Here is a 23,985-nt window from a genome sequence, read left to right on the forward strand (position 1 = left end):
GTCTTTTATACCTATAGTTTATTGTGAACTCCATAAATGAGGCGTATACTCATTCTATATACACGTAGATGTATTTATTAGCTTATAAACAACATAAATCACATTCAATGGTCTAAAGAAAATAATCTCTTTAATTATGTTCAGTGTTATCAAATTTTACCTCTACTTAAATCATTTAATTGATCATGTACCTTTGTAATAAAATTTACATTTCTGACATTATGAATTAAAATGAATTAATTTACTATGTTTATAGAATGAGTTAGTTATTTGTTTCTTTTATAAAGTTCCGGAGGGAGTAGAATTTTAAGAGTACTTACAAATAAAAGCTAGAAAGGGGTTGACACCATTTGTATTCAGTTCAAAGTAAATATATTAATACGTATGTATCAGAGGAGAGGGGAGAAACATTTGGAAAGCTGTTAGGAACCAAGAATTGAAAAAGAAAAGAAATGAAGGAAGGATTTTTGTTGAATAGGATGAAAAGAACAGGAAATAAGACAAATCTCTCCTCCTTGGGTGTCCCCTTCACAAAGGATTTCTCCTTTCTCAATAAAAACAAATCTGCATTTCACATATACTTCTTCCCCATTTTATATCTGACTAAGCTCTCTAACGAACTCACCAACTCATTAATACTCTAACTATATCAATAAACTTCTCCTTATTTCTTAACAGATGTTGACCAAGACAATAGTGTGCTATAAATTCATTTTAGATTTTCTTATGAAGCCCTTGTTATATGGATTCTTATAGTTTGGTGTCCTTTTATCTCACAATGACATGTTGGAAATTGGAATATTTGAGAAGAGAATAGTTTCTTGAATGTTTATTTTTCCAAGTAGCCTATATACCTGGTGCCATGTTGTCTTAATTATCTCCTCACAAGATCATGATCTTAGGATGTAACAGCTGCAGTTTTCCTGTAATTGTTTAGTTTCTGTTTTCATGAATACTTGGCTATGCTTTACTTTGCTAATGCATTCTCATTCTGCAGATTTATCTCATGGATATTCTCATTTTTTACACTGTCATGTCAGCAATTGTTGGTGGTGTGATTGGTGCACGGGCTCGGCTAGGCGAGGTATTTGCATTCCAAATTGGCATCATTTTGACGATTTAGCTTGTTTCTTTCCATTCTTTCAATTTGTGGTTAAGTCTAATAAAAGGTGTTTGGAACAAGAATAAAAAGAATTTGTAGGTTATGCAACAAGAATCTCTTATTGTATAAATACTAACCTTGTACACTTAAATCTTTTGATGTATTGAAATCTGAATTCTTCGTACAAAATCTCTTAAACTAGAGTGTCGTTTTCAATGATGATGATCAAGAAAGGGATGAAATGATTTTATCCTCTTTTCACTTTTTGGATTTTCAATAGATGAATTGGATTCTTTTTTGTTATATTTGATTAACACCTTGTTCGCATAAATCTTATTGTCAATTTCTATAATTCACAATGATATAATATATAAATCCGTGTCCTATATTTTTGGAAATTACACACGTCGAAGTGTCCGTGTTCGTGTAGTGTCTAGAGTTCATGCTAGTATCCGTGCTACATAGATGTATGCTTACTTTTTTTTCTGCTAGAAATACTGAGGAATTGAGACATGTACTCAGTGAAGGGCTGAAAATTTGACACGGAGGTTACCAGTCTTTTCATATTCCTTTTTGAGGATTTGTTACCATCTACATCTTTTTTAAGGAGCTATTTTCTATTCTTTTTATTTTAAGTAGTCAAAATTCGTATTAATATGGAAGTCAGTTTTATTCATGGTTTGTCTCCTCTTGCTGTAAACATTTCTTATAAATGACTTATTGCAGATTCGTTCAATTGAAATGGTGCATAAGCGTTTTGAAAGTTTCCCAGAGGCATTTGTAAAAAATTTGGTCTCACCAAAAATAAAAAGGTGGGTTTTCGAGCAAGTTAGTAGTTACAAATATCTTAGTTCTCTATTTGTTCTTATTTACATACTAATTGGCATGGTGATATAAATCTGGTGGTTGGTATAATTTGGGGTTTAAAGAATTTGATTTCTCTTATTTTAACATTGTTCATGTGCTAAGTATGTTTAGAAGAGCTTGTTTGGGGCTATAGAGTTTTTGTTCAAGGACAATTTGTCATCTCTTTTTGGTGGTCTCCTGCATGGAGAGATTTGAAAGCATAAATAATGGAAAGTGGCACTACTGTGCTAAGTATGTTTAGTACGAGCTTGTTTGGGGCTATAGATTTTTTCTTCAAGGACAACTTGTCACCTCTTTTTGTTGGTCTCCTGCATGGAGAGATTTGAAAGCATAAAGAATAGAAAGTAGCACTGCTATAAATTAGGGCATGTAGCATGCCTGACATGTATATAAATTAAAGAATAAATATGTTTTAGTTTTATAAGAGTATAAAAGAAATTAAACTATTTTCTGTGTATTGTGTAATCAACATAATTCCCAATAACTTTAATTATTACCACTATTTTTGACACAGGATGCCTCATTCCTTGCTTGTGTGCTGTGCTTTTTTCTCTTTTATTATGCAAGTTTTTTTATCTATGCTATTGAATCGTGATCTTATATAATGATTTTTTTTTTTGGTTTAGTTGAAATATACACATGTTTGTTGTGGGTAAATTTGATTTTGTTTGTTCTTTTTTCAGGATTCCCTTGAGTGGACAGTCAACCGAGGTATTTTTGTTTTGTTAGAATTGGCCTTAAATAGTCTTTATTTAAAAGTTGTGTTGTACCTTTCTTTGTTAATATGAATATGAATAAATAAAAGAGGAAAATTACGCTATTTAAATAACGTCTTTTTATTTATTTATCTCAAGTTGGTATCATCAGTGTTGTCAAAAGCGCGAGTAAAATTGCAAACTCGCATGAGTCAACTACTCTGGAACTAGTGAATCAGGATTGGAGCTGATCCTGCCGCACAACTCGGTGCATCGGAAGCGGTCTTCGATCCTGGATCGTGACCTAGTGTGACCATTTTTGGCCAAAAATATTGAACCTGTATATGGCCATTTTTAAGGCCCAGTGTTATAGTTTACTTCCCAAAAGCATATCTGTGTGTAAAGAGTGAAAGAGAGCGTAAACAAGCCCAGATTGAAAAACCCACTGTCGTTGAACTTTTCACCATCGCCGGTGTTGCGCTCACATTCTCCATCGTTGCTATTGCACTCGTGTTCTTTACCACCACTGCCACAATCACATTCTCCACCACTGCCATAAAAAATTTGTTGCACAATAAGGAGAGATGGATGGACTAATGGGAGGAGAAAAACCATACTTAATTTTCTTTTAAATAGTCCAAAGGGGACTGAATTTTTGAAGTCGATTGATGCTTCTGACATATCCAAGACAGCTGACAAATTTTCAAGATGATGGATGATGTTGTTGAGGTTGGGAAAGATAATGTCATTCATATACTAATTGATAATGCAGCAAATTACAAAGCAATGAGAAAAAAAAATTGTATTGGACACCATGCGCGGCATATTGCATTGATTTAATGTTGGAACACTACATTGCATATTCTCTTTGTCTTTTATTACTATACATAAAACTATGAATGCAACACTTGATCATCGTGGGTGACGACAAGCTATATTTGCAAAAATGCAGTCTTTTGATCATAATAGTACGTGAGAGTTTGTTCGCCTTCAATCAACGAGGAGGACGATAGGATGTTGATTTGTTTATGCCATTAAGGTTGATTTTAATGGTGAAATTGGTTGCTAAAGGATACACTCAGATCAATGGTCTTAATCACAGTGGCTAAAATTAGTACTATACGTCTTTTCTTTCCTATTTGTCATTGACTGCTTCATCAATTGGATATTAAAAATGCTTTTCTTTATGAAAATCTATTAAAGGAAGTCTACATGGAGCAACCTCCTCGGTTTGTTGCTAAGTGGTAGTTTGGTTTGGTCTGTAAATTGTGCCGCTTTCTCTATGGTCTTAAGCAATCTCCACGTGCTTGGTTTCCAAAATTTAGCTACGTTGTCCAAACCCTTGGTTTGAAATGCAATGTGTGAGATCATTCGGTTTTTTCTGTTGTAATATCTCTTCTTAAAAATGTGTTTACTTAGTAGTTTATGATATTGCTAGAATATCTCAACTAAATGAACACTTGTGTAATCATTTTCAACACTTGTGCAATGATATTCAGATCAAGGATCTGGGTAGTATAAAAAAATTCTTAGGTATTGAAGTAGCCCAATCAGATATATATCCTAAAATAGATGGGTATGATTCACTAGGTAGCGGATAGTCCTACTGACCTAAATAAGAAATTAATGGCAGAACATGGAATCTATCTCTAACTTGAAAGCTATAGAAGACTAGTTAAAAAACATATTTATCTTAGCAATGTGAGTTGATTTTAAAATTGCACATTTTCTGAATTGCACTTTGTTTATGAGTTTTTGTTTTAAGCAGAATATGGTGAGAAACCCAAAAAAGATTTCCACTGGACACGAAAGTGTGAAGGTTTTCTTTTAGAGGGCAAAGAGAAAACACAGTTATATGGTGAAGATGATGATGAGGTGCGGAATTAAGACAAGGAACAAGATAAAGAAAAGCAATGTAAATGCCAAAATTAAAGAGTAGAGTAAGACATAAAAAATGATGAAGGTTGAGGAAAGCTTATCGAGAAAGGCAATGACTCACACCACTTGGAATGGTGGAAGACTCCAAGATGAGTGGTGAAGAGCTGCCACTTGAAGTGTACAAACATTCAAAATAAGACCAAAAAGGAGAGCACTCAAGTCTCACTAAACGCTCCTACAAAGTTTCTTTTCTATTTCAAAATTTAATGTGAAAAGACATAGGGTAAGGCATACTTTATATTGGAAGGAGTGACTTGGAGAGCAAGATGAGAGAGGAGTAGAAAAGGAATGGGTGAGGGGTGGCCCTAGGGTTGACTATGGTCAATGCCACCCCCTAAAACTAGTTTTTAAAAGCTAGGGTTGCAAGTCCTAAACCTAGCTGCTTAAGAAGAGAAAATGCATATGGCACAAGCCCAAGTTGCTAAGTACACTCCCATTTATGCTTTGTGAAACCTAATCTATTGAAATTAAAAGCAAAGAGATTAGCTGGTGCTCAGCCCCATCATGTTGGCTATGCTCCTGATGATCCTTTGAGGAATGATAGGTTCTGAGGCACTAGTTAATGGATACTCCTGACCTAGCCTTGGGTCTTGTGTCATGCTCTGGGTGATCCTTTTGGAAGGTTGGGCTAGTTCAAGGGATGCTTTATCTCTCAAGGCTTCTTCACTTACTTTTACTAAACCTCATCTATTTTGTGTAGTTGGTGTTGTTAGTCGGTTCAGGCAGGTTCCTTGTATTAATCATTGGAATGACATCATCCGTATCTTAAGATACCTGAAAAAGGATCTTGGACATGGTTTCTTATATGAAGATAAAGGAAGTACCCAAATCTCTAGGTATTGTGATGCTGATTGGACGAGATCTCATATGGACATTGTGCTTCTGTTGGAGGAAAAGGAAGTTGTTCTTGTTGCCTGATTATTTGTTGAAGTTTAATGTAGACAATGATGTCTCACCTATGAACATGTGTGGGTAAAACAATTTCTTAATAGATTCGAGAAATGATGATGTATTGTGATAGCCAAGTTGTTCTCCACATTGCTTCCAATCTAGTGTCCTATGAGTGGACCAAACGCGTAGAAATCGACTGTCATTTTATTGAGAAAAGTTGTTGTCCACGGAAATTGGTATTGGGTTTGTCATATTCAATGATGAACTTGGAGATGTGTTAGCAAAATCCTTGCGAGACCTTGGATTGAGTTTATTTGTTCCAATCTAGGTGCATACAATTTGTATGCTTCAACTTGTGGAGAAGTGTTAGAGTAAGTCTTAAATAGGCTTTATTAAAATTCTGTTTCGTGTTGTACCTTGTACTCTAGATATGACTTTACTTGTTTTTTAATCTTCTCTCTTGTCATTGTTTTTGAGAACAACTATTGTTAATATAAAGATGAGAACTTAAGAGAGAAAGATTGAGCTCTCTAAGTAATATTGTCTCAATGAGAACAACTCGTTTTTAATTTTGTATGGTAAGATTATGCTAGAGTACATTAAAACTTGTATGGATTTATGGCTAGTTATTTTAGTTGGTTCAGATTTGGGATGGCAAAAAAATCTGAATTCACGGATATCCTCTAGTGAAATCCGTAACAAATTTTTAATGGATACATGCGAGCAACTATTTCGGGTATTTTAAACCTTAAACCCTAAACCCTAAATGGGATGGATGCGAGTATCATGGTATCGAACCTGCTGATGTCAGCTACCTGCTATCAGTTGTTAGTGAATTTTTTTTTGGATATTTTAAAAGAAAATCAAGTGATCAAAATAAAGTTATTGGTGAGAGAAATATTATACATTGAAGAATTGTTTAGAATTTTGTTTTATATATTTAAGTTTCTTATTTAGACTTGTGAAATTACAGTTGTTTGTAAAAAGTTAAGTTTTTAAAACTTATACTTTGCTTAGCAACTTATTTAAATTTGTTTTCTGTGACAAACATTTGCACTAATATTTTATTACACAATTTTATTTCGATTATACTTTAAAATCAATATTTTATCTGAGTTTATATTTTAAATAATTATATTTTGGTTTTAATTTTTGTTGTTGATCTAGTTGATAAACATAGATAAAATAACATGTTTTTTATTCTTTCTTGACATTTGATTTAAACTGTTTGTAGAAGCCTTTTGTAATTGTTTGTATATGAATATAGTTTTGCTTTTTAGTTGAAGGAAACTTAACAGCTTTATTAAAAAGGTTCCATTCAGTTGGTGGCAAATTCCTTATATACTTGTTTAAATATTTTACTTAATTTTGTTTTTATTTTCAATGTATATCTATCTCTTGGAATTTTTGACATTCAGTTTGGCTAATGAATGTGATTGATTTGGTGCAGGATTCTCAAGATATGAACAAAGCATATGCTGCTATGTTTGCTCCATTTTGGAATGAGATAATTAAAAGTCTGCGTGAGGAAGATTTTATTAGTAATAGGTCAGTTGAAGGAAACTTGATGCTTGACAATGTGTAATGAAGATAAACTGCATATTAAAGTTAATACAATTAGTTAGTTAGATAAGTAACGATTAATTTTTGTGGAAGGATTTGATTCCTTTGCTCTTCATTCTCTTTTTTTCATGCAATGGAGTAAAAAAGATCATTGTTTTTCTCAATGGCTTTCTGGGCTCGTATCAAATTGTTTCTTTCTATCTCTGATAAAATGCCTTTCATCTGTAAAAAATTGTGATATAAGCATGCTTGCTCTGTCTCTTTGTGTTTCAAAATCTTGTCTAAACAGTTATAGATGGCTTATTTATTTATTTTTTACTATTACAGGGAAATGGACCTGCTTTCCATACCTAGTAATGCAGGAAGTCTGAGATTAGTTCAATGGCCTTTATTTCTTCTTAGCAGTAAGGTGAAACTTCTTATGCAATATAAATTACTTGGAATGGATGTATGAAGACTTATTTAGTTTAGCAGGATCCATATGTTAATCTGAATTAATATCTTAATGTTTAGATCTTGTTGGCGATTGACTTGGCTCTAGACTGCAAAGATACTCAGACAGATTTGTGGAACAGGATAAGTAAGGATGAATATATGGCCTATGCAGTTAAGGAATGCTATTACAGTGTTGAAAAAATATTATATTCAATAGTTGGCAACGACAATGAAGGAAGGCTTTGGTATGAATTCGATTACTAATTCTCAGAAACTTTCACCATTCTAATTGAAATTTTTAAAGCGTTTTGATCGTCAAATGGGGAGGCTTATTCCAACAGGAATATTTGTGTCAATATTTTTGTTGATGAAACATACTGAAATTAGGGTTTAAGTTTCATACTTACAATATTTGGGAGCTTTGTCCTGTTGTGAAAGAGGAGTATTAGATGCAGTCTATGCAACTTTGAGCAGTATCCACTTGAGGAGTATGTTTTGAAATGCTAGGACGGAAAAAGACAGATGGGAAATATACTTGAATTTTCTCATTCCAAAATAATTTAATTTGGATTCTCTTATTGTTTTGGTTCTGCAAAACTTATAATCAAAGTTTTGCTGGGTGAGCTTTTGATTGAAAAGCTATTTGTGAAATTAGGCAAATCAAACATTAGTTAAGTGTGTTCTGAATTTTTAAAGACTACAAGACTTTTGACCATCTTATCTTTCCTGGCAAGCCTTTCTTAAATGTTAATTTCTTGGATTTTTTTGACAAATCTTGTTATATTAGAAAATAATTGTTTTGAAATGACCCTATAATTATTATTAGTGCTCTTTTAGTGTATTTATGTATCTGAAATGTTGAGGGATTACTTTGCTCCAATGTTTTCTATTCATTGTTTTTTGTGCTTTGCTCATCGTTTAGGAGGACTTTTTATCCTCCAAACTGTTGTTATTTCTTCTGTTTAATGAATTTTCCTTTTTTGTCTGTAAAAAGACAAAAGTAAAATATTATTGGATGTTCTATTTTCTTAAAGCAAGTATGCAATATCATCACTATGCTATCTGCAATCCCAAGTAAACTATTAATTATCTGCAGCATACTTAGATATTTTTAAAAGAAAAAATAAACATATACATGATAGTGGGCCGAATCAAACCCATCAACAAAAACTAAACAAACCTATAAAAAGATTGAACTACATATTGAAGTCGGTAACAAAGAGTCTACTAAGATTTAATTACTTTTTCCAACATTTTGTGGCAACAACTGCCAAGTGAACTGTGCAATTCTGACGAAGAACATTAACTTCTTAGACATAAATTCCAGGGTGTTATGGATTTACCTTATTAATATAATTTATCTATCTGATCTAGCACCGTGTTAGATTACCTTAATCTGAGATAGAAGATGGGATCTAATAAAACATTATAGATTTTTTTACTATAGCTACATATATATGTTTGATGAAAGATTACCCCAAACTTTTGACAGGGTGGAAAGAATTTTTCGTGAGATCAATAACAGTATTGTAGAGGGTTCACTTGTTATAACCTTGTCTCTAAAGAAGCTTCCAGTTGTTTTATCAAGACTTACAGCATTGACTGGACTCCTGGTAATTTGCCTGTCTACTGTTTTTATTACTCTTGAATTTGATTTTTTTTGTGTCTGGAATATATTGAATTAGGTTTCTAACTCTCAAGCTTCCCTGAATTTGAATTTGTCAACCATTTTTTCGTTGTTATGTTTGTGTGAGTTTGACTAAATCTCTAATTATTTGTTGTGAAGATTTTAACTGGTTCTAGGCCTAGAAATGTAACTTGAGAGTTTGAAGACAATTTCAACAACCTCATTCATATTGTGTGGAGGCAGAATTAGGCACCTTGTGCTAGTGTGTATTGAATGAAAAAACTAATAGTCAACTGAATATTTACAAACTGAAAAGGAGTTGTAATTCTCTGTTACAGAAACCTACCTATGTATTGATCAGATAATTACAACTGTGAAGAAACAGAAAAGTCAGTTTTATAACTGTCAGTAAACAGAAAAGAGAAATATCTCTAAAAGTGTGAGAAAATCAAATTTAGTGGTATGCGGACTGTTTGTATGCTCTTGAATAAATTATGTTGTATGTTTTTATCATGGTAAAATATTTTATCAACGAAATCATAGAAAACATACTGACTATCCTTTCATGTATTTGATGCGGGTGCATTTTTCATTTATTTATTTCAGATTCGAAATGATCCTGAACTTGCTAAAGGTGCTGCAAAAGCTATACATGACCTGTATGAAGTTGTAACTCATGAACTGGTATCTTCAGATTTAAGGTATATGGTTGCATAAGTATGATTTACAACCTATGCTTAGAGTCATATCTTTTTGGAGTAAAATTAGCAATTTTTGTCTTTAAATGTTTTTTGTTTTGATTTTGCCCTACACTTGCGATTGAATTCAGTGTTCTACCCTATACTTTGTTACGGCATTTATCCTTCTACTATAATAATGTTAGATCTTACTGTTAAGTAGTCAGAAACTTGGTTATCAGAGCAGAAATTTGATTATTCAGCCACCATTGTCCTCTTCTTTTTCTCACTGAAAACTAGGTTAGAGTTAAAGTTTTACCTTACAGTTTTGTGGCTTACTCTTCGAAAATCAGATGTGTCAATATGACCCTGTTTGCTGTTATCAATAACCCAGTTTCCAAGGAGGTTCTTGGGAACTAATGTGAGATTTATCACAAAAATAGAAGGACAAATATAATATGTTAATGTTAGCAGATGAAATTGAAATCAAGCTTTAACTTAGATCATGACAATACTAATTCTGTCTTTTATTTCTGTATTTCTTGTAAACTTCTTAATTTTCCAGGGAGAATCTTGATACATGGAACCTTTTAGCTAGAGCTAGGGACGAGGGACGACTTTTTTCTAGGATAATTTGGCCTAATGATCCTGAAATTGTAAGGTCCTTCAGTTTGTATTCAATTCATCCTTTTTTAATTTAAATACATTAAAGTAATTTTTCTGGTTGTAGAAAGAGCTTGTGAAGCGGTTGCATCTTCTTCTTACTGTAAAGGATTCAGCTGCTAATGTTCCAAAAAATCTTGAAGCCAGGAGAAGATTAGAGTTTTTCACAAATTCATTATTTATGGATATGCCTTCAGCAAAGCCTGTTAGTGAAATGTTGCCATTCAGGTATATACATGTATATCCATATGGTTTGCAGTGAGTTTTCTTTTGCTTCTTTCTTGCCCTCTATATTCACCTTTTCCTTTTGTTTTTTATTTGGTATAGTGTTTTCACTCCATACTATAGTGAAACTGTGCTTTATGGTACTTCTGAATTGCAAAAGGAGAACGAAGATGGAATATCTACTCTTTTCTATCTCCAAAAGATATTTCCAGGTAATGTGTCTTGTCCGTATATACTCCCCTCTCACATGTCAAAGTTTTGAACACTTTTTATGCTCCAGTTATCATTATTAAGGATTCATTATTTCTGCACATGTCAATAGCTCTTAAAAGTTTAATTTGTTGAAAAGATTTTTTTTTTCTTGAATGTTCATTCCTAGTTGGTTTCCATGCAAATTACATCACTTCCATGATTATTTCATTCTGTTTCCTAATTATAGTCATTTCTATAGGGTGAAGAAACTAAAGGAAAGTGAATTTATCTTCTTAATATCTGTCAAGATGCAGTTATACTAAAAGTAGAATCTGTTTAGAGATTGGTGAAGGACTAGAGTTGTTTTTGCTATCTTGAACAATGTCATTTTGGGATTGAGCTTGAACAATTTTGTATTTCAGATGAATGGGAAAACTTTCTTGAAAGAATTGGTCGAGGAGCATCCACTGGGGACGCAGAACTTCAAGAAAGTTCCAGTGATGCCTTGGAACTTCGTTTTTGGGCTTCTTATCGAGGGCAGACTCTTGCTAGGACAGGTCAGAAATCTTTAGGATATCTTATTTGTCTTCCTTTCTGTTTTTGTAAGACAGAAGTTGAGGCATAACTACTGTATTTCCAGTGCGCGGTATGATGTACTATAGGAGAGCTTTAATGCTGCAGAGTTTTCTGGAGAGCAGATCACTAGGAGGTATTTGAATATGAACGTTCTGCTCTGCAGTTTGTTATTCTGATTTTGGTTCTAATAAAGTTTAACATAGATATTTGCTGGCAATCTACTCTCTTAACAGTGGACAATTATTCCCAAAACAACTTCATTACAAGTCAAGATTTTGAATTTTCTCCTGAATCCCGGGCACAGGCAGATTTGAAGTTTACTTATGTTGTATCATGCCAAATTTATGGTCAACAAAAGCAGCGGAAGGCAGCAGAGGCTACAGATATTGCTTTATTGTTACAGAGGTATCAATTTGTGTGCTCATTTTTTCCAAGTGCTATTCAACTAAATACTCTAAGAATATGAATGTATATTATATTCGGGATTCCATATTGTGTACCTCTGCATGTGTTTTGAGGAAGCATTTGGCCACTGAACTTTTTAATTTGTTTGCTTGAGAATTTTATTTTTCATACTGGAAGTTGTTCTAATTAGGAAGGATGTTACTGAAAGGTCATCTTATAGGGTTCATTTTAGATCCAGGTGATATGAACTTTATGCGGAATCACTATAACTGAAACATTGATAGTTTTAGTCTCTGACTCTATAAACATCCCAATGCAGTCTTTGATATGAACATGATTTGGTCACAGAACAATAGGCAATGACTCCTATACATTTTCTTCATCTTGTAAGTATTATAACATTGCGTACTTTAACTGCTCTATAGTAGTCAATAGCCCTTGTAGAGGCCTATATCATGGCAGAGCATTGCAGAGCAAAATTGTAGCGCGACAACAAGTGGATAGTGTTTCATTTTAAAGTCATGTGTGGCGGAGTGGAGTGACACAGCATGATCATGTTTTGTGGAGCATTTGGTCTCGAGATCTAAAACTTGTAGGAAAAATTCAAAAATGTTATTAGTTCTTACTGAGGGTAGTTTTGGGCTTTTATATGTTTTTTGGGTTTTATTATACCTTCTTAAACAGAAGCACTTCCGTGCAAGCCCTAAAGCCACACACAAGAGGAAAAGGGATGAACCTTTTTCGCATAACCTCTCAATGCATTCCTTTTTTATTTCTTCTCAGGCAATTTTTGTTTTTTCGGGGTCCAGCCCACTCCAGCAACCCTTCTTTAGGTTTTTTTTATTTATTTATTCATTTCCTTTCTTATGAATATAAAGTCTAAATCTTTACAGTTTATTTTCCCCTTTCTATTTCCTTTCTTTGTTCTATTTCTCTGGACCACCTCCCTCCAGTGCACCACAATTTATGCTTATCAGTGCTTATAAATATGGTCCCTCAGCTTGGTACCCAGACTTACATGCAACTCATCATGTTACAAATGTCTCAGAACATTCAACAAGTTCCCTTTGGACAACTTGAGCAAGTTGTATTAGGGTGACATGGCCTGAATATCATCACTGCACTTGTGTAACCAAATTCTCATCTCCAATATCTCTCTTATTGTAACTAACCCACTCTACGTTCTATCTATAACAAATGATATCACTGGTGCTACTCATAAACCGCTAGTCAGCATAGCCTCTACTCCTTTCCATGTCTGCCAAAGTTTGAGCCTCAAACAGCCATTTTTTCTTACTTGTGTTGTAACTTGTCCCAGTGTTCTTACAACTTCTGTTACTTTTGCAACTTGGCATGTTCAACTATGGCATCCAAGTGCTGGTCTACAAAAATCTATTCTTAAATAATGTAATCTACCCTCACTTTCACTTTCTGTTTCTAATATAAATAACCTTTGCAAGATTAGGGTCTAAACTGAAAATTTTGTAAAGTGAGGGCAACTGGACCAGTTCTTATTTTATTTGTGTAAAGAATAGAGGGTTTCTTGATTACTATTTCGGTGTTTCATTTTTTAAAAACTTTTTGCTGCTATCTATTATGAAACATTAAGATTTTTTCTTTATTATCAGGAATGAGGCACTTCGAGTTGCTTTTATTCATGCTGATGAAAGTATTTCTGACGCAAACAGTTCGAAAGTGTTCTATTCAAAGCTTGTAAAAGCAGATATAAATGGAAAAGATCAGGTGAATACCATATTCTTGCTTTGTCCATCTATACTAGTTTCATTTTATATATTTTATTTTTTACTGTTTTATCTTGTTTTTCATTTCTCTGACATGTTCTTTATTTTCACCTTGTACATAGGAAATATATTCTATTAAACTTCCTGGAGATCCAAAGCTTGGAGAAGGAAAACCCGAAAACCAAAACCATGCCATAATTTTCACTCGTGGTGAAGCTGTTCAAACTATTGACATGAATCAGGTGAAGACAGGTCTCATGATAATTTTTTTTTCTTGTCCTCGTTGCCATCTTTTATACATTTTTTTTTATTACAACATGTTTTAAATTGTGGTATAAGGACAAATAAAAAGGAATTTAGTTTTATGCTTTGTCATCTGAATTTTCATATTTTGTTGTGCATTTTTAGATAATTGGGTCTCCCACTATAAATTCAAAAGGCTTAATTAGCTACATAAAATATGGTTAAAATTTGCTTGTTTGGTTGCACTGTTGAATTACTGAATATTTAAATCACTTGTATTTTTATTTTAAATTAGTATTTCTGTCACTTAATTCCATGTAAATATATGTTTCTCTTAAAGACTTGAACATATTATGAAGTATGGTACATTCTATGTATTTCCTTATGACTTGGAAAAATTTGTAATTTAGTGTGAAAATTTGTTTTTGAAGGACAATTATCTTGAGGAAGCAATGAAAATGAGGAATCTTCTGGAGGAGTTCCATGCGAGTCATGGCCGTCGCGCTCCAAGCATTCTTGGAGTAAGGGAACATGTTTTTACAGGAAGGTTTGGCATTGACATTTATTAATTTGATAAAGAAGGTGGCACTATATAGCTTTCACTGTATCTATCTTGCTTTTATATTGCTTCCTTGATACCTGCTGCAGTGTTTCATCGTTGGCTTGGTTCATGTCAAATCAAGAAACTAGTTTTGTAACCTTGGCACAGCGAGTTTTAGCGAATCCTCTCAAGTAAGTTTTGTTTGGTGTTGATTGTCAATGCAATTGCTAAGCAAAATTTTCTCATTATTTAAAACTGGCCAATTGATAGCATAATATATCTAGATATTTATAGCCAACAATGCATATGGAATTGTACAGGTTTAATATTTTAATTGTGCCATTTATTCCTGAATTGATTTGGCGAATTTGCAATCCAGTTAGCTAAACTGTATTTATCTTGCATTAAACTGTATTTATATCAGCATTCTCCATGGTAGATGTCAGCTTTTTACCCTACACTTTTCTGAGTTTAGCTTTGATAGTTTGTACTGGACAAGATTAGTGAAAGTAATTGATGAACCAATAAAGTTAATATTTTTGTTTTGTTTAACTTGATCCATTAAAATTTATACTTCTAAGATTTTCTTCTTTCTTACATCTTGTGAATATTCATTCAGTTTATATGGATTTCATTGCCCATGAGACTACTAGCTATTGATATGGTTTTTTATTTTACTTCTGAAGTGAAATTACCATTGAAAGCTATCTCCGTGGTAGGACTTTATTTCTGCTGGCCTCAATTTCTTTTGTTATTTTTGGCTTTTATTCCAGAGTATTAAATTTATGTCTTACTCTAATTTATTAAGAATCTAATGCTGTAGAAATATTATATGCTAATGACTCTCAAATTCCATCTACTCTAACATATCTTAAATTGCAGTTGTCAATCAAAACATTTAGATCTTTAGTTCAGTGATTTCAAAAGGACTTTTATAGCTTTCTAGAAACTGTAACTACCGTCATTTATGGACATATGAACTACATGTGATATGTAATGATTGAAATATTTATAGATGAACAACTAGCCAATATCTTCATTTTCAATTTTATATTCTATAAAACAATGCATTTTTATAGATCTTTTGAATCAATTCATCCTTTATTTGGTTGAATAAAAATCTTGCAGAGTTCGAATGCACTATGGACACCCAGATGTATTTGACAGAATATTTCACATAACTCGAGGAGGGATTAGTAAGGCATCACGTGTTATTAATATTAGTGAAGATATATATGCTGGTAAGAATTATATTAGTGATCTATTTTCATTTTAGGTCACGCTGGATTTTCTATCTTAAGACATGCTATGTTCTTTTAAATCTGATATAATATTAGAATACAATCTTTTGCATAAACAACAGGATATTATGGGGTTATTTAAGTTCATATCTAATTGAGAACTAACCTATTATGCTGATACCTGCCATATTTTCGAAGATCACGTGTTTTCAAAAGAAGACTGTATTTCCCTGTGATCAAGCTATTGTGAAACATAAAGTGCACCTAGTAAGGAAAAGATGAAATAATCTACTTAAGATGGTTTGGTCATGTGAGGAAAAGACCAATAGTGCCCCCAAAGGTAAGTTGATCAAAAGGATGCCAATCCATTAAACAAAAGGTACAGGAAGAACGTGAAAACTCTTGGGAAACCATTATCTACTTAAGATGGTTTGGTCATGTGAGGAAAAGACCAATAGAGTCCCCAAAAGTAAGTTGATCAAAAGGATGCCAATCCATTAGACAAAAGCTACAGGAAGAACATGAAAACTCTTGGGAAACCATTACATAAAAAAACTAGCTTAATGGTGAGATTTGATCTGTGTAGTGGACCTCACATGGTGCAGAATAATAACATAAACTATGGGCTGAGCCCGTTACATACAACAACCTTCTATTAGGCACAACGGTCATGATATTCTACTTTGAACTCTTTTCTCTTCCTAGTGCTTTTTTAGTTTTATGTTGTTCTATTTCTGTGGAATTAATTTGATGGATTCGTATCATGGTATACTGCAGGTTTCAACTCCACATTGCGGCTTGGAAATATCACACACCATGAATACATTCAGGTTGAAAATATACGTAGCAATTGGATGCTTTCTACATTAAGTTTAGTGCAATTCTTCTTTCTCTTATTTTTACTCTTATCTTCTTCTGTAGGTTGGAAAAGGAAGGGATGTTGGGTTAAACCAGATTGCACTCTTTGAGGGAAAAGTGGCAGGTGGTAATGGAGAGCAAGTGCTTAGTAGGGATATTTACAGGCTTGGACAACTTTTTGATTTCTTCAGAATGCTTTCTTTCTTCTTCACAACTGTTGGTTATTATGTCTGCACCATGGTATAGTTCTTAGGCTCCAAAATTTTTGGTTAAAATGAGTAACTTTGACTTAACTTGATTGTCTAATAAATTTTATTCTTTATTCTCTTGCAGATGACTGTCCTTACCGTATATGTATTCTTATATGGAAGAGCGTACCTGGTAATTCAATAAAAAAATTTCAGTTATCTGTCTGTCTTTCACCACCTTTTGGACTCCTTTTGCTATGCATACTTGTATTACCTTACTGTAGAAGGATTTAAATAATATCCTCCTGGCTATTTGATATTTATCTTTCTTTCTATCAAGTTTTCTTTTCTGCACTAAATATTTTTTGTTGGCTTGTTTTTTTGTTCCTGACATGGTTTTTGTTAGATTAAGTAAATGTTTTTTGAACATTAAATATTATCTCCAAAAGGGGTGTATTGTTTAGACGCATTTTTATATATGATGTCAGTTGCATACTATGTTAATTTTTCTGCTCAACTAATAGAACCGTTCCTGTAATTATTCTTTCGTGAAATTATTCACTGCCATTCAGTATAGCTGTTGAGTTATTGGGTTTCAGAACATGGGTGATCATTTGACTAGTGTAATACAATAAGTTAATACAATAACCTTCTTTGATGATGATCAACTAACATATCCTTCATATATGGAGCTACAATTGCGGTAAAAGTCGTTGTGGATTTGCATTGATCAAGACAAATGTCATGAACTTGATCAAGTTAAATTGGAATTTATTTGGATGGAGGCTTTGATAAAATTTGATGCTAGGTTACCAGTTTGTTTGGCTCTCCCTTTATTCTGTAGTACTAAAATCACTCTTGCACTGACTTGTATATAGGCATTTTTGTTGCAGATATTATGACTTTTATCTTTTTTTAATTGAAAGTGGTTGTGCTAATGCATCACAATTCTAATAATTAACACTGTAGCACCCTAATAGCACCTGGAAACCATCAATATGTAGCACCTGGAAACCATCAAAGAAAGGAAAAAAAAATATTAAGAGAGGGGGGACTATGCCAAAACCCACTAAGAAAACCTATAGCATTATCACTGGAAAAGTCAGGGATTACAAAAGGGGTGGTATTTATCTTGCCATGTGTAACAAAGTCCTTATGCGACAATTTCCTAGTTTGATAATTTAATCACCTTTTAATGGTTAGGTAAAGATTTCATTTTCATTTGGTTTGGCATGTTATATCCTCAACTTTGATGCAAATAATTTGCTGAAATTTATCTAAACACTACAATTTGGCTATAAATCTCTATTTTTTGCTTTTCCTTAAAAACTGATTTTCTTCTTGATGGTGCTTCCTCTTTCAGGCATTTTCTGGTCTTGACGAAGCTGTCTCCGATAAGGCAAAATTGGCGGGTAACACAGCACTTGATGCAGCTTTGAATGCTCAATTTTTGGTTCAGATTGGCGTTTTTACTGCAGTACCAATGATAATGGGTTTTATACTTGAATTGGGATTGCTGAAGGTTAGTTTACTTGTTAAGAATGTCAAAACCGACCTGATTATTCCTGATGCATATTAGGAAGTTTTATATGCCTTGCTTTGTATCGTTACAGTATCTTGCTATTAATACTAGGATTGTATATGTAGAAACAATCCCATAATTACAGGGATTTGTCCCTAAGAATAAGTTTTCCCTCTTTCCTAAAATTTTCAGCAAGTTCATTTCAGTGTTAGCAATAAACGGGCGGAAAGCGGTGGTGGATTTTCTGGTCACCGCCACACAATGACCGTGGTGATGCGGGTTTTTCATGGCAGCCGCTTTTTGCATCACGGGATGCTAACGGAGAAAGCGAGAAAGGAGGAAAGAATGAGGCTTGCTGCAGCGATGCAAGGTCCCATGAGAGTTGACAGCGGTGGCGTGTGAGTGAGGAACCCTAACAACAAAGCTGACCTAAAATGAATTGGACCACATAATATCTGGCCCAATTAAAATATTATTAGTTGGCTAATTCTCCCTGAACCAGACCAATTATGACTTACACCCAACACTGCAAAGAAAATGTCTGTTTTACCCTTATTTTTCTAGATATTTATATCCGCAACACAAATAGAACAGTTTCGGATATACAAATTCAGAACTGAAATGTGCCTTCCGGATATGAAAATCCGCAGCATAATAATTTGGGGTTTAAAAATAAATGATGGGTGCAAATCAAAATTGATCTGGTAAAGGGAGAAGTAGCCTTATTAGCTAACCTAATAAAAGCAAGCAATTGTTGTCCTAATAAGTGAAAAAAAACCAAAATTAAATTGGGCCATGTCATACCTGACCCAATTAAAATATTATAAGTTAACCTAATAATATTTTGGTAGTTTCTTCCTACACCCCACAAATATTGTGCAAAGACAAAATTGTTCATATATAATAATTTTACATTTATTTTTTTGCATTATGGATTACAAAATCTGGTAAATTTTCGGATGGTTAAATTTCGGATTGGCATGTCCGATAACCTCCCAGATTGGTGCTTCCGGTAATTAAAAAAACCATTCCAGATTCGTCAATCCATAATTGAAAAAAATCATTCCGGATCCACCAATCCGTAATAGAAATTCCAGATTCAGCAATTGGAAAATCAACAATTTATGCAAACTTTGCTTTTGGAACACTCCTTCATCCGGAAAACAACATGATTCACTTTCGGATTGATGAATCCGTAGCACACTCCTAGATCCCGATTTCAAATAAAAGGTGAAGGTCAGTTTTGGGATTTATAAAATTGTGGGGGTGCAGGAAGAGAAATGTAAAGGTGCAGGAAGAAACTGCCTAATATTTTGTACAAAACACGTGAACCTAATAACTGCAGAAAATTCTAAATTGAATTGGGTCATGTCATAGTTGGCCCAATTAAAATATTAGAAGTTAACCTAATAATATTTTGTACATAACACAATAACCTATTAATATTCTAAACATAATATTATTATTAGAATGCCACCGCCATAACCTGTTATAATTTCCGTTATAACTTTAAAAAGCATTTTTCGGGTCATTTTTAGGGTCTTTGTTATGTTCCGTTATCTGATATTGATAAGACTGGTTCATTTAAATATAAATGTGATGTATCTCATCACATATCTATCACAGATTATTCCTAAACTTGAGATGGTATCTGAGCTCTTGATCTTTTGGAGCCTCTAACCGTGCAACCCAACCCAACCTTATTAACAACCTTCATTGCTGCATGACAACCTAACCCTAAGGTATTGCATCTATTAAAGGAAAAGAAAGAATAGGGTAAATCCCTTGTGTATATTGAACACATAGGGTTATGTTTATATAGGAAAAAGAAACATATGGGCTAAGCCCATTACATAAATATGAGATATCTAACAATATCTATAATATCTCATAATATCAAATAATATCTAATTATATCTAATAATATCTAACACTCCCCCTCAAGCTGGTGCATATAGATCATATGTACCCAGCTTGTTACAAATGTAATCAATCCTAGGTCCTCGTAAGGGTTTAGTAAAAATATCTGCTAATTGATTATTTGAATTAACAAACTCAATATGTTTTGTCCTTTCATGAAAAACTGGATTTGAGCTAATATGAAGAGCAGCCTGATTATCACATATCAGTGTCATTTGAGTAACCTCTACAAATTGCAATTCTTTAAGTAACTGTTTAAGCCAAATAAGCTCACAAGTAGCCGAGGCCATAGCTCTATATTCTGCTTTTGCACTAGATCTTGCCGCAACACTTTGTTTCTTGCTCTTCCAAGAGATCAAGTTATCACCAATGGAGACACAATAACCAGAAGTTGACCTTCTATTAGATTGAGATCCTGCCCAATCAGCATTTGAATAACAAACGACTTTAGTATGGTTATTATGACCATATAACAAACCTTTTCCAGGAGAGCCTTTAATGTACTTCACTATACGAATGACTGCATTCCAATGATCTTCACATGGAGAATTAAGAAATTGACTCACCACACTGACTGCAAAGGAAATATCAGGACGAGTAACAGTGAGATAGTTCAATCTTCCAACTAATCTCCTGTACTTCTCAGGATCTGAAAGAGGCTCCCCCTGATTGGGTAGAAGCTTGACGTTGGGATCCATGGGAGTATCATCAGATTTCAAATTCATCAACCCAATTTCCTCCAAAATATCTAATGCGTATTTTCTTTGAGAGATAACAATACCAGTATTGGATTGTGCTACCTCAATCCCCAAGAAATATCTGAGTTTGCCAAGATCTTTTGGTTTGAAAGTGTTGACAAAGGTGTTGTTTTACTTGTGAGATGCCATGGTGATCACTGCCTGTAAGAACAATGTCATCAACATATACTACAAGATAGATACACCCAGCACTCGAGTGACGATAAAAAACTGAATGATCGCCTTCACTGCGAGTCATACCAAATTGTTGAACAATATTGCTAAATTTTCCAAACCAAGCCCTAGGAGACTGCTTGAGGCCATATAAGGATTTGCGAAGACGACATACCAATCCAGAAGACTCCCCCTGAGCAACAAAACCGGGAGGTTGCTCCATATAAATTTCTTCCTGCAAATCCCCATTAAGAAAAGCATTTTTAACATCCAGTTGATAAAGAGGCCATTGTTGAAGAGCAGCCATAGCTATGAATAAGCGAACAGAGGCCATCTTTGCTACTGGAGAAAAAGTATCACCATAGTCTAAACCAAAAATTTGAGTATAACCCTTAGCCACAAGACGAGCTTTGAGACGATCAATAGTACCATCAGGACCAACTTTGATAGCAAAAATCCACCTGCAACCAACAACAGATATCCTAGATGGTAAAGGAACAAGTTCCCAGGTTCCATTATTCTGAAGCGCATTCATTTCATCAAGCATGGCCTGACGCCAACCAGGATGGGCTAAGGCATCACCTACAGATTTTGGAATGGATACAGAAGAAATAGACGAAAGGAAGGTATAAAAGGGTTGAGATAGTCTATGGTAACTCAAAGCAGTATAATGTGGAGAGGGATTACGAGTAGAACGTATACCTTTACGGATAGTAGTAGGAAGTTCAGGTTCAACAGTCGGAGGTTCAACTATAGGAGCCGGAGGGGGATGAGGTGTTGGCACCAGAATAGAGTCTGCTGATGGACGATGAGACGGTTGACGACGACTATACACCTGAAGAGTTGGCGGCGGTGGTGAATTGTTAGGTGCACTAGGCACAACAAGAGGAATATTAACTTGATTAGATGAAGAAATTGAAGGAGAAGGACAAGACTTAAAGTAAAGGGAAGATTCACTGAAGGTGACATCTGCTGAAATAAAATAACGGTTTAAAGACGGTGAGAAACATTTATATCCTTTTTGTGATCTAGTGAACCCTAAAAAGACACATTTGTGTGACTTAGGAGATAATTTATCAAGACCAGGACTAAAATTATGAACAAAACATGTGGACCCAAAAACTTTGGGAGGTAAAGAGTGGAGAGGGTCATGTGGAAATAAAATAGAATGAGGAATTTTGTTATCTAAAACTGAAGATGGCATGCGATTAATGAGATAACATGCACTAAGAACAGCATCACCCCAAAAACGCTGAGGAACATCACCATGGATTAAAATAGTACGAGTTGTTTCAACAAGATGTCTATTCTTGCGCTCAGCTACCCCATTTTGTTGAGGTGTATAAGCACATGAAGTTTGATGAAGAATACCATGATAAGCCATAAAATTTTTAAAAGAATGAGAAAGATACTCACGTCCATTATCACTGCGCAAAATTCGGATGGAAATTCCAAATTGATTTTTAATTTCATTGTAAAATATTTGAAATATAGAAAACAACTCAGAACGGTTTTTCATTAAAAATACCTAAGTACATCTTGAATAATCATCAATAAAAGTAACAAAATATTGAAATCCTAAATTAGACTTAATACGACTTGGTTCCCAAATGTCAGAGTGAACTAAGACAAAAGGAGATGAAGCACGTTGTGAGACACTACGAGTGAGACGACTAATGGATAATAAGTTAAATGGAGACCCAGGGACATAAAGAACATTATCAATAGATAAAGATGAAAAAAGATTAATAGTACCAACACCATGTGATGGTACCCTATATCCATTGGCCATGGTAACTGAAGGTAAATAACCCGTAGTAGATAGGGAAGAGAAAAAAGATTTATTACCAGTAATGTGATCAGTGGCACCTGAATCTAGAACCCAAGGGCCATGGGAAGTGGAGTGAGTGAGGCCAACAAAAGATGTACCTGAATGTGCAACAGAAGCCGTGGAACTAGGGTTCTGACGATCCTCATACCATTTAAGAAATTCATTGAAAATAGCTGGCTGGCTTGGGGTATCAATTGAAGTATGGTCCATGGTAGAAGGTTGCACAGGGGCAATTTGAGCAACCGCAACAGATCTAGGAGGACGACCATGTAAGGCTTAACATCTGTCAATTTTGTGGCCAAGTTTGCCACAATGGTCACACTTGTGACGCCCTTTGCCCGGCTTGTGAGGGCGAGTACGATCATTATGCTGAGATACTAAAGCAGAAGAGTCATCAACATGAGACGTTATATCAGCGGTGTGTTTACCTAGATATTCTGCCATTGTACCATCAAGACGTTTGGGAGCAACAATTGTGAGAAGATTTTGACACACACCATAAAGACGTTGAGTATCATTGGTGTATAATAATTTTGCTTGTTCCCAAACTTCTGAACATGTTTCATAGGTACGAAAAATTTGTTTTAAAGATGAGTGAATGGTCGATTTGATAACAATGCATAATTGAGCATCAATTTTCGACCAACGAACAACCTCATTTTCAGCAAGAGTAGGATGAGTAAGATGATCAACATAACCTTGACTCTTAAGCCATAATTTAATATCTGATGCCCAAGTGTCATAATTGGTTCCATCCAATTTGTCAATGGAAAGATGAACATTGACGTAATTAGTATAAATAGATGAATCCGGCATAATGACTGAAGAAGAAGTCATAGTGGCAGCGAAAGCAGAAGAAGCCATAAAAGATAAGGACAAATCCAGTCACCGGTTAATTGGCGGGAGCAACAAAGATGAAGGCTCCGACAGCGATTCCGGCGAGATTCCGACGGTGGCTCCGGCGAAGTTCCGGTGAAGGTCCGGAGGCGGGTACGGCGAGACAGTGGGGGTGGTGGCTGGAAAATTCCAGTGAATAGTGGATTCACCAATAAAAATTGAACCCTAAACCCTAAACTCTAACCTTATGCTCTAGATACCATATTAAAGGAAAAGAAAGAATAGGGTAAATCCC

The 23,985-nt window shown here is 34.3% G+C and overlaps 1 protein-coding gene and 1 pseudogene across 2 annotated transcripts in view; one reads left to right on the forward strand and one right to left on the reverse strand.

Annotated features, from left to right (window-relative positions):
- Positions 1-23,985, forward strand: part of GSL8 (glucan synthase-like 8) — a 59,477-nt gene that overhangs the window by 24,478 nt on the left and 11,014 nt on the right. For both annotated transcript variants that reach the window (XM_068623927.2, XM_090295915.1), the window contains 23 exons: positions 998-1,084; positions 1,829-1,914; positions 2,653-2,680; positions 6,944-7,041; positions 7,384-7,465; positions 7,570-7,736; positions 8,984-9,104; positions 9,725-9,819; positions 10,361-10,451; positions 10,526-10,686; positions 10,786-10,895; positions 11,298-11,432; positions 11,516-11,584; positions 11,685-11,856; positions 13,485-13,599; positions 13,721-13,840; positions 14,273-14,388; positions 14,490-14,573; positions 15,511-15,623; positions 16,401-16,453; positions 16,545-16,721; positions 16,815-16,862; positions 18,033-18,191. In XM_068623927.2, coding sequence (XP_068480028.2) covers positions 998-1,084; positions 1,829-1,914; positions 2,653-2,680; positions 6,944-7,041; positions 7,384-7,465; positions 7,570-7,736; positions 8,984-9,104; positions 9,725-9,819; positions 10,361-10,451; positions 10,526-10,686; positions 10,786-10,895; positions 11,298-11,432; positions 11,516-11,584; positions 11,685-11,856; positions 13,485-13,599; positions 13,721-13,840; positions 14,273-14,388; positions 14,490-14,573; positions 15,511-15,623; positions 16,401-16,453; positions 16,545-16,721; positions 16,815-16,862; positions 18,033-18,191 — 2,487 coding nt within the window. The remainder of the gene's footprint in view (positions 1-997; positions 1,085-1,828; positions 1,915-2,652; positions 2,681-6,943; positions 7,042-7,383; positions 7,466-7,569; positions 7,737-8,983; positions 9,105-9,724; positions 9,820-10,360; positions 10,452-10,525; positions 10,687-10,785; positions 10,896-11,297; positions 11,433-11,515; positions 11,585-11,684; positions 11,857-13,484; positions 13,600-13,720; positions 13,841-14,272; positions 14,389-14,489; positions 14,574-15,510; positions 15,624-16,400; positions 16,454-16,544; positions 16,722-16,814; positions 16,863-18,032; positions 18,192-23,985) is intronic.
- Positions 20,132-20,809, reverse strand: LOC150025232 (secreted RxLR effector protein 161 pseudogene; annotated as a pseudogene).

The sequence above is a fragment of the Phaseolus vulgaris genome, chromosome 9 (assembly GCF_051622355.1).
Source record: "Phaseolus vulgaris cultivar YP4 chromosome 9, ASM5162235v1, whole genome shotgun sequence".
In the NCBI taxonomy this organism is placed as follows: Eukaryota; Viridiplantae; Streptophyta; class Magnoliopsida; order Fabales; family Fabaceae; genus Phaseolus; species Phaseolus vulgaris.